Source organism: Anneissia japonica, unplaced genomic scaffold (genome assembly GCF_011630105.1).
Source record: "Anneissia japonica isolate Jap-2015-1 unplaced genomic scaffold, ASM1163010v1 scaffold3262_len730253_cov190, whole genome shotgun sequence".
Lineage (NCBI taxonomy): Eukaryota > Metazoa > Echinodermata > Crinoidea > Comatulida > Comatulidae > Anneissia > Anneissia japonica.
The window spans coordinates 261706-273081 of NW_022732572.1; the positions used below are offsets into that span (position 1 = coordinate 261706).

Consider the following 11376-nt stretch of genomic DNA (forward strand, 5'->3'; position numbering starts at 1 on the left):
CTATCATAACCTATAATATAAAGGAACAGTGGTATAATGTCATGAGTTATTTAGCATACTCATGAATAACCACTACTCCATATAGTGTTATGTAACATTTTATGCGGAAACAGAGTTACAAACCGATTGATTCAGATGAGGATTGGACTACGCCAGAAGAGGGTCCAGGCGGACTGAAAATTTGCGTCATATACAGTAAGTGTTTGAATGTGTTTATACTGTCTCTTATACACATCTAGATGTTTAAAAGTGGAATTCACAGTGATGAAAATGAAAAAAAAAAGTTAGCCTAGGTCCCCTAGGCCTAGTTTTAAAATACAATGAAATGTTCTGGACAAAACGGCAAAAAACCAAAACGGCAATGACCAAAATGGCAATGACCAAAACGGCAATAAACCAAAACGGCAATGATAAGTACCAAAATGGCAACAGACCAAAACGGCAATGTCAACTACCAAAACGGCAATAGGCATAGACCAAAACCCCAAAGGAGCAAAAATCAATGCCAAGACTGCAGCGCCACCGGGCTCGGGCAGCAGTCTATAATTTTATGATTTGTTTTTTTTTTACACATCCATACCGAATTACAGTATTTCACTATTTTAAAGTGTTATTTATATTATTATTATTTTTATTTCTAGAACTTATTATTATTATTATTATTATTATTATTAATGTTGTTAACCTTTAAAGTGTTTTTTTTTTCTTTCGCGCGCTTTTACTTTTATAACATAAATCGTTTAGCCTCATTTTGTCTGTATTTTAAAGTTTTAATTATTTAAATGTTTAATGCTTATAAATTGTGATTCCCCAATCTTTTTACTATTGAATTTGTATGTTATACTATTATTATTATCATTATTATTCATTATTATTATTATTAATAATAATGATGTTCTTTTGCATTTTTTACTTGAAAGTTCTATGACAATTTAGCCTCATTTTCACTGTATTTATCGTTGTACACTTTCATGTTTTTAATTGGTTTTATGTAGTGCCCAATTGGAATACTTCTTTTTTAGAAAACTTTCATAGACCATCCTTGCATCATCTTTTATTGTAATATTTTTTGTCCTGCCTTGTGCGAATTTTATCTGTTTTGTACAATGTTTTGATGATGAGAAATAAACTGAATTGATGGTATCCAAACTAAATATTCAATTAGAATGGTCTGTTAATTTTATTTGAGTTGTACTTTTTAATGTTGTTCTGTAGTAACAGCAGTAAAAATAAAACCATCAAAGCGAGGTACAGTAAATACGAGTTAACAGCACCTTAATTAAAGTTCATGAATAAGGTGCGAAATCAAGAGGGGTCTTTAAAGGAACGCCTATGGAACGTTACTTTCAATAAACTTTTAATTTAAAAAAAGGCGTTTGAAGCTAACTATTGTTGATTTTATTTAGCTTTGCCAATTACCATACAGTATGTCATTCTGGAAGTGTTGCCGTTTTGGTTTATTGCCGTTTTGGTTTATTGTCGTTTTGATTTATTACCGTTTTGACTTATTGCCATTTTGGTCCATTGCCGTTCTGGTCTAAAAGTGTTGTCATTTTGATTTTTTTGCCGCTTTGGTCATTGCCGTTTTAACTTATTACCATTCATTTTGGTTTTTTGCTGTTTTGACCTGTTCCCCAATGAAAGCTGTGAAAAAAAAAGGCTTTTTAGAAGCCTCAGGTTGATCCATCTTGTTGAGTGAGTTGTTAAAAACCAAGTTGAGGAACAGTAATTCTCTAGGCCTAGATCTCTTGTTGCAGCGAATGATGCAAGAGTCAAATGTGCTTAGGCAATAGCCCAGCCTAGCTAGCCTAAAAGCCAAGGCCCTAGCTAGGGAAAGCACCATTAGGCCTAAAGGATATCTAGGCCTAGGCCCTATACCCAGCAGCGGCGGTTCCTTCTTAATTAGCTTAGCCTAGCCCTAGCTTAGACAGCTCACCTGAGGAATTTACAATTTTCCATTTAACACACAGTTGGGATTCACCCACATGAAATGCAATGGCAGCTTTTAGTGCTAAATGATTTCCTTCGTCGTAATATAATTCCATTTTCGTTTGCCGAACCGGCGTTTTTAACTGTGCGTACGTACGTGTGTGTCGTGTGCGGCTCGTCCCCCAGTACTAATTCCTGAAGCTCAAATCCTGTTTGTTCGTAAGTACTGTACTAGGCTGCTATGTTTTTCACTGAAACGCGCCAACGCGTTGCAACGCACACAAAACCTTTACCGCATACATACTACACACCACTGCACAACACTAACGCCTTTTGATTATCGTAAACAATAATGAGTTTATGTTTGTGAATGTTTTTATTCGCCGTAAGTCAATTTGATAAGATCGAAACAATTTATTATATTTTATATAAACAAAATGAAGATGTAAAAATGGCAAAAAGATGAACAATTTTGGACTGTACTTACTTTAGTACAGTACTTACTTGGTTTATCTGGTTCTAGTAAATTTGTTTAAGTAAAAAATATTTATTACTAACCAGAGAATAAAAGTAGCGTATAGTAAAAGGTCTGTGAAAGTCTATATGAATGGAGTTAGAGGAGGTCATCGGCCGACAGTGCCTGACAGACCGGCCGATGATGATGATGATTATTTTTTCAACATGTCCATGGTCTACGGTAGGGGACATGGTTAGATAAAATATTAAACTATTTCGAGAGAACGAAATTATATTTTGAGGGAACGAAATGATATTTGGAGGAGGGATTCCCTCGAAATAATTTAATACTTTTTCTAACCATGTCCCTTTTAGTTAGGGGCTCCGTAATGGTCCATACAGGAGAAGCGGTTCAATTGTTTGTTGTATTATAATTTCATTTAAAACGAATGATGATTGTCGAGATGACCAGACATGGTATTTTAACATTACATTAAGTGTAGTATTAAGAGTAGTAAAATGTTTGTAAATTATCGAAAAATATTTCTTTTTCGATCTGTTTCTGGTAGGAAGTTATTATTATTCAGTTATTCAAAATTTCTATTGAAATTTGAGGCAGTGCATTTTAACACATTAACTTTCAACCAGAAATCTAAAATCAGGTTTCTAGTATACAGACATTCTACTACCTGTACAAATAAAAATATTGTGATCTAGCCGATTTATAGGTGCAGAAAGGCCCTACATGAACGTTTTATTTACGTGTCTGGTATACCTGAGAGCGGAAATGTTATTCATCCAAAATTAAGTTAATAGTTAATAACCAATTCCTTAGCTAGTTGAGTATAAACAAGATTAACAAAATTATGGACGTAATTTAAAAAAACAAATCATCTTATTTTTGTTATTATTATTTATTCAGGTATAAAAGACATACAGGCTACAGCAACAATCAGAAAACAGTGCTGAAAATGAAATAGTTTGTATCACAAAGAGCATAACAATATAAAAGCAACACCTTATTTATTCGAATAAACGCTCCGCTTTAAATATATAAACCCCTAGAATAAATGCCCTCTCTGAGCCCAAACTCCTCCCTCGAATAAACTCCCCGGAGCATTATCACATTTTTTATGTATTCATTTATTTTTGTTTTTATTTTGTCATTATGCCAAATTTGGAATTAGAAATTCAGCTGGGACTCTGGGGACTCGGCCAAACACTCAGCTATAGTCTTTTGTCTGTAATTTTGTATTGTATTACATTGAAATTTCCGGGAACGTGTATTTGCGTATACGTATCTATTTCACACAAAAAAAAATTAAAAACGCTTCCCTCGAATAAAACACCAAAAAAAAAAAGGCCGAGGGCGTTTATTCGAATAAATATAGTAAACAACCTTAAAGAATCTAGGCCTATGTTACAGGTCTCCCTCCAACTAAAGACAACCAGGGGTTCCATGGTCCTTAACAGCTTTGGTCTCTAATTACAATAATAAAGAAGACATAATTATGTTAATTTAGGACCACAGAAAAGTGTTCCTAAATTGAAGAGGTCTTTATATTAGAGGGAGACCTATATTATTATTGCCATTATTATCATGCGAAAAATTATTACAATTTTTTATGAACGCGTCTGAACTATTTATTTTATACAGTAATACACTGCAATTCACAATCATTCAAATTACAATTAATTTGAATATTTTTGTAAAGTAGTAGAAGCTAATAAAGATTTTAAAATAGATCTATTTCAAAACCAGGACATCAATTATATCGAGTAAAACAACTATCAAGATTTCGATTACGTCACTTGTTGCAAAAGATAGCCAATTAAGTTTCGGGATGTCCCTTAAAAACATTTAAAAAGTGGACAATAATATTTTTTATTAATTGTAAAACATTAATGTTTAGAAATAACTATATAAAAACAAAACCCATTGGCGGGTCCAGAAAGTGGGGGAGGGGTGGGGGTGGGTGTTATGAAAGCAATCGCATGTGCCTATGAGACAATCAAAGCCTCTTCAAATGAACAGATGTTGTAGCATATAAATTAAAGTTGAGAGAGCCTCCGGAGGGAGCAAATATATGTTGTAGGCTTACAATTTATTTTTCTAAGACTTAAAATGTTTGTTTGAAAAAAAATGTGACCATATATGGGTACGATGACGTCACATATCATCACGTCATATCACATATCATCACATTGTATCAAAAAAAGTTGAACGTGTTCAACTATGTTCTATCAAATTTTATGTGACGCTTTTTTTTTTGATGAAATTTGATAGTGTAGACAAAGCTTTAGACAGATCAGTTGTACAATCAAAAAAAGTTTTCCTCCGAAGCCTTAAACCAGTTACTTTTACTTTAGACTGCCAGCAAACTTATCAAACGCATCTATTTCTAAAATCGATATACATTTTTAGTGATACACTGTAACACTTTAAGAAAGCGTCTACTATTTTACTGAAAACTGTTTTCAAGTTCACATCGATATCCATCTCTTCGAATAGTCTGTTATCAGTAATATGTCATTCATTTTTAACTTCTTTCTGTTCAGCATGTTTTCTTTTTAGCGTCAACTTTTTGAAAACTGAACTAGGCCTAGTTTTTCTTTTTGGTTTTGGAAGTATGTTTGGCTTTACTTTATTTGAACCGTCTGTCTTTTTACTATAGCTTGTTTTCTCCTCTTTCCCATGGTTGTCTGAAGTACATGGTCCTTCGTGAGAGGTTTTAACAATATCAACGCTTGAATGTTGATCCTCATTAGTCACTGCATCCTTCATATCACACACGCTTCTTAAAGTTGCTTCTAAAGTACAGAAAACGAAACAAAAAGAGACAGATAGTATCGATATGAAATAGTCACAATAATAATAATAATAATAATAATAATAATAATAATAATAATACACTAATTTCGTCATAGTTATTAAAATGAGTAATATAATAATTATAATAATAATGATAATAATAATAATATAAATAAATAATAATAATAATAATAATAGCCTATGAGTTAACCTTTATTAATTTGTATGTTTGTCACGTCTGTACGCTGGAACTTTGTTATTTTCGATCTATCAAAAATATATACATGTGTAAGATTCAATTCAATTCAGTTCAATAATAATAATAGTAATAATAATAATAATAATAATAATAATAATAATAATAATAATACGGTACATTCGTCATAATTATTAAAATGAGTAAAATAATAATAATAAATAATAATAATAATAATAATAATAATAATAATAATAATAATAATAATAATAATAATAATAATAGCCTATGAGTTAACCTTTAATAATTTGTATGTCTGTCACGTCTGTGGCTCGAACTTTGTTACTTTCGATCTATCAAAAATATATAGGCCTACATGTGTAAGGTTCAATTTAATTCAGTTCAATTCAAACTAACATTTATTTTCCTTCATTGACATGTGTTACAATATATACAATATGTAAAAAGAAGAATAAGGATTGATTCGTAGTTATACTAACTTTTATTTTCTTGATCTGGCTTGTTTCTTCTCAGCGTTAACTTCTTGAATATTGAACTCGGAATATCGTATATATTTTCTTCTTCAGTTTGTCGTTTTGTTTTTTTGAATATACTTTTTTTAACTGTTTGTGAATCATCTGAATGTGTATTAGACCTATAGCGTCTTTCTTCCTCTTTACTATGGATGTCGGTAACAGGCCTGCACGATTCATTCTGAGAGACGTTGCTGATCATGTCGATACTTTGTTCGGACTCTTGGTCACCCATGCTTACTGAATTTGTTATATCTACAGGGAACAAATCAAGAAAAATAATACCGATATTAACTTAATGTTGACTACGGTACAATCTTCATTAGGGCCTATTAATAAAATTAGTAACCATCATATTTTCTATAACTAATTGTGGGCCTAGCTTTAGTTAGATGAGTGATTGGTATGTGTTTTGTAAAGATTAAACAACTTATTCTGTGATGTTCTGTTAAAAATAGTCTTAAATAAGTCAATGGGTAGTGGTAAAGTTATTTATTATATACTAACTTTTACTTTTTCGGTCGGCCCGCTTCTTTCTACTCAGCGTCAACTTCTTAAATAGTGACCTTGGAATATCGTATATATTTTCGTCCGGACTGCTTGAATTAGTACCTAGAGAAACGAGAACGAGAAACACAAGAATGAGAGACAATATCATTCCTGGTGATGACATAATTGATGTCGGAATATTGAATCGCGACACGATGGCGTGCATTTCGATACCTGGAGTATGTATTATATATACTATATAATAATGCTATTATATTATACTATCTTATCAGAGACAATATCGACTAGAATGTTTAATACCGTAGCCAACATGCAATAATCCCCATTTTAAAAATAATTGATCCATATTATAAATTACATAATCTTTATATGTAGGTATATTGCTTCACCACGCCAATAAGTTGGTATTTTGTATGAACAGTGGATTGTTAAAGAGCACTGTAATTAAAATATGTGTAGGTGCAAGCGGTATAATACGCTTATGATTTAGGATAGTCATAATCAACATGTACCGTACTAACTTTCAATTTTTTTGTCGGCCTTGTTTCGCCTCAACGTCAACTTCTTAAATATTGAACTAGGAACATCGTATATATTTTCGTCATCTATTTGTCGTTTTGGATTTTTAAATATACCACTCTTTACGTTTTGCGGATTATCTGATTTTTTACTATATTTTATTTTTTCCGCTTTGATGTCAGAAGTACATGGTTCTTTAGTGTTAGCGTTGTTAATGATATCAGCACTTTGTTCGGACCGTTGTTCTTCACTTGTCTTCAAATCGGACTTGTTAGCCATGCTTCTTAAAGTCGCATCTACAGTACAAGAAACGGAATACGATGAAAACGAAATAACGAACCGAATTGAGGTCTTTGTTGACGCCAATAATAAGCAGCCTACACAATTAAATTAATAATGGAGACAGGATACCGTACTCGCGGGAATAAAGGCCAACTCAGACAGCGTCGGCCGACGCAGCCCGACCCGATTTATCGTCGGGGACAGTCTTAAGCCGTCGTGAGAAATATTAAACATGTTTAATATTCTACGACGCGACTGCCCCCGATGCACACCATCGCGTCTGCGTTTAACTCACACAGACCCGACGCGACAACAAATCGCGTCTGGCTGCGTCGTACGACGCTGTCTGAGTTGACCTTAAGCGCCCGGGCGCTGAGGGGCGCTTATTCAAACGGGGCGCTTATGAAAACAGAGTGGAAATTGAGGGGGCGCTTATGGAAATAGATGAAAATCGAGGGGTTCTTATGGAAAATCATTAAATTCAAGAGACACTTTTTGAATGAAAAGTACATTACGAATGGTGGTTAGGCGGAAAAAATAATCCTCCAGAGAACATGGCCGGCTCATGACAAGAATGCGTAAATATTTACATAACAGCAAAATAGCAGATGTAATTAATGGTGGTGGGTAGTGGTTTTAAGCTTGAAGAAAAAGAGCATAGAAAAATATGTAAAAAGTGTAAAGTTGGGAATATACTGTCTGTCCAGGGATCGGAGCTCTCATCTGTCCAAGATCCTCATTTTGATATTGACCTAAAAAAGAATGGGTTCCACTCTTCAGCTCAAATTATGCTAACAACCACAGTCCAGGATTGATTGGATTATTGACTTGCTAAAAATAAAATCTTATATAAATATTATTGATCGGGGCGCTTATTCAAATTAGAATGGGGAGCTTATTCAAACGGGGCGCTTAAGGAAATTTTCACGTTAGGATGGGCGGTTATTCGAGAGGGGCGTTTATTCAAACGGGCGCTTATTCGCGCGAGTAAGGTACGTCAAAACGGGCCTACTTTATTGATAGAAATATATAAGCCTCTCTTAACTGTAATTCCTTAGTTCTTTATTTGTTTATTAATTATTTTCATTTTCGAAGTCCTTCGTGCTGTCCCCCACCCAATCAGGAACGAACGTTCCCGGATTCAACTGACCAATCAGCGTCATCAAATGAGTGGGCGATAGTGTGTAGCGACTTTTATTTATTAAAAAGAAATAAGAAACCTTTTGTCCGACAATACCGGAAAAGGGCTGTCCTGATTGGTACGTCAGCTGTTAAATGACATTCTGTGGGGTAGGCCCCTACTACGCATTGCAGTACTGATTATAACACTAACAGTGATTTACCTTTCCGGTCGGTCTTGTTTCGCCTCAGTGTCAGCTTCTTAAATATTGAACTCGGAATGTCGTAAATATTTGCATCATCGATTTGCCTTGTTGATTTTCTAAATACACCTCTTTTTACTTTGTTTGAATCTGTATTTTTACTGTATCTTTTTTTCTCTTCTTTATCGTTAAAGATGTTGCTCGCAATGCTGTCTTCAGACTGCTGGTCTGTAGATATCTTTTCATTGCTATACATTTGGTGGCCTGACATTTCTAAAGTATGAACGAACAAGTAGAATTAGATAAGTTAATTCCTATTAACGTATTTTCGTACCGGAAGTATAATCTTACAATATTACCTGAATGGTAATTGTTCATAGGCTCAGTGGTGTCTTGTTATTAGTAAGTTTACATTCATTGTTACGCTATTTACGTAATTCATTCATTCCTCGCTCATTCGCTCGTTCATTTGCTCTTTCATTCATTCGTTTATTCATTCATTCACTCATTCATTCATCCATTCATTCATTCATAATTCGCTCATTCGTTCGATCTTTCGTTCTTTCATTCATCCATTCGTTCATTAATTCATACATTTGTTAACTCGTTCGTTCATTCATCCATATTTTCGTTACATTTTGTAGTAAAATACCGAATTAAATTAAATACAAAAACATAAAAGCTAAAAACTATCTACGTTTTAACTACATATTTAATTGCATATAAAAATGAAAGTGACACAACAAGCAAATGCGAAAATCAAAACCAAACAAAACCAATTTCAATTTAATAAGACAACTAATGTAGATATACGACCATCCAGACCAACGTAAATAATTATATTTAAAAAATTGTTAAAGTAAGGTCAGAATTTGGCAGCTTTTTAAAAGAACTGGTAGATTTTTGTTTACCTTCGTATATTTTTCTGTCTTTTATCTTCTCGTCTTGAGTACGTGGGTCTTCGTACTCGTGGTCGTTGCCGGTATCATCTACAGGACAAAAACAAATGTGAAACAGAAGGACTGAATCAGAGTTATACTCTTATACAAGCTTGAAAATAAAAGTATTATATTAATTGTATAATTATGTATTTAAATTACAGAAGACGTCGGGAATAGGCTAAATGTTGATCCGGACGGAAATGTTTTTGCGTATAATTAAAGTGATGCGTGTTTATAGGTTATGGGAGCTTGATTTTGCGTCTGTTCTTGAGTTCTTAGCTTAATCGGGCAATTTTCGCTATATCCTCTTTGCAGTAGAAATTTGTAAATGACGAAATGACTTTTAAAAAAAAAATTAATATAGGCTTATTGTATAATCATACAACTAAGGTCATCGATAATTAACTTGTTTGTATCACGGTTATGTAAGAATTGTTCGCCCAAGATGCCAAGAAGATAAAACAGGACAACAAATTATTTGTAGCAGCCGACAAGACTACCAATTTTTTACCGCCTCGACCCACCAACGTATAACAAATTACTAGAAGATAATATCACTAAATCCTATAAAAAAAACACCTGTGAACATTGAATCCAGAATCACTAAAGAAGACAAACGCATAGCCGACAATCTTGATTTAACTAACCGGATAGACACAACAGCAAAGAACGACGCATTATTAACCCTAAAGGACCACAAACCAAATTTCAGAAATAAACCTGCGTGCAGACTTATCAACCCGTCAAAATCAGAAATTGGATTAATCAGCAAAAAATACTCCAAAGAATAAACAAAAAAATCATGGCAAACACACACTTGAACACTAACGATGTCATCGAATGGTTTAAAAACATTCAAAATAAACCGGAACATTCTTTCATCTGCTTTGATATTTGTGATTTTTACCCATCTATAACTGAAGAACTGCTAAAGAAAGCCCTGAATTTTGCTTCTCAACACGACAACATCACAGAACAAGAAATAGATATAATTCTACAAGCCAAGAAATCACTGCTATTCAACAAAGAAACACCATGGTGCAAACGAAACTCAAACTCACAATTTGATGTAACAATGGGAAGCTATGATGGAGCCGAGACGTGTGAACTAATAGGCCTATTTATACTAGCCGAAATAAAACCCAAATATGGATCATCCGTCGGATTATACCGAGATGATGGCCTTGCGACTTTTAACGAAACACCCAAACGAATTGAGCAAATAAAGAAGGATATATGCAAAACATTCGGTAAGCACAAACTAAAAATCACCATCGAAGCCAACTCAAAAGTCATAGACTACTTAGACATCACCCTTAATCTCAACGAGGAATCATTTAAGCCATTTATGAAACCCAACAACACGCCACTCTATGTGCACAACCAAAGCAACCACCCGCCTGCAATAATACGCAATATACCAGAGGCAATAAATAAACGACTCTCTAATATATCATCAAGTGAAGACGTTTTTAATATCCATACCACCATACCAAGAAGCACTCAGACAGAGCGGATATGACCACAAGCTCAAATTTGAACCAACCCGCAAAGGAAACCAAAACAGTCGAAATCGACAACGTAAAATCATCTGGTTCAACCCACCGTATAGCGACAATGTTTCAACCAACATAGGCCATAAATTCCTATCTATCATTGATTCATCATTCCCTTAAAACCACCCACTCAGAAAAATATTTAACCGGAACAATTTGAAATTAAGCTACAGTTGTATGCCTAATATGAAACAGATAATTACAAGCCACAACAAGACAAAAAAGTGTAATCTGTGCCTGATGGAAAAGTATTTCATAATTTGTAAACCAAAATTAGGCACATTAAATAACAGAAATGAATTGGTAACTTCATGTAGACA

General features: G+C 33.7%; 1 protein-coding gene across 2 annotated transcripts in view; it reads right to left on the reverse strand.

The window, feature by feature from the left end:
* Nucleotides 1–4624: 4624 nt before the first annotated feature.
* Nucleotides 4625–11376, reverse strand: part of LOC117115729 — a 9715-nt gene continuing 2963 nt past the window's right edge. Inside the window, exons 3-8 of one of the 2 annotated variants that reach the window (XM_033259653.1) lie at nucleotides 9471–9548; nucleotides 8581–8832; nucleotides 6958–7251; nucleotides 6434–6538; nucleotides 5894–6181; nucleotides 4625–5196 (exon numbers count right to left, since the gene is read on the reverse strand). In XM_033259653.1, the coding sequence (XP_033115544.1) occupies nucleotides 4916–5196; nucleotides 5894–6181; nucleotides 6434–6538; nucleotides 6958–7251; nucleotides 8581–8832; nucleotides 9471–9548 (1298 nt within the window). In that variant the 3' untranslated portion in view covers nucleotides 4625–4915. The remainder of the gene's footprint in view (nucleotides 5197–5893; nucleotides 6182–6433; nucleotides 6539–6957; nucleotides 7252–8580; nucleotides 8833–9470; nucleotides 9549–11376) is intronic. The other variant, XM_033259654.1, reaches the window with a different exon arrangement.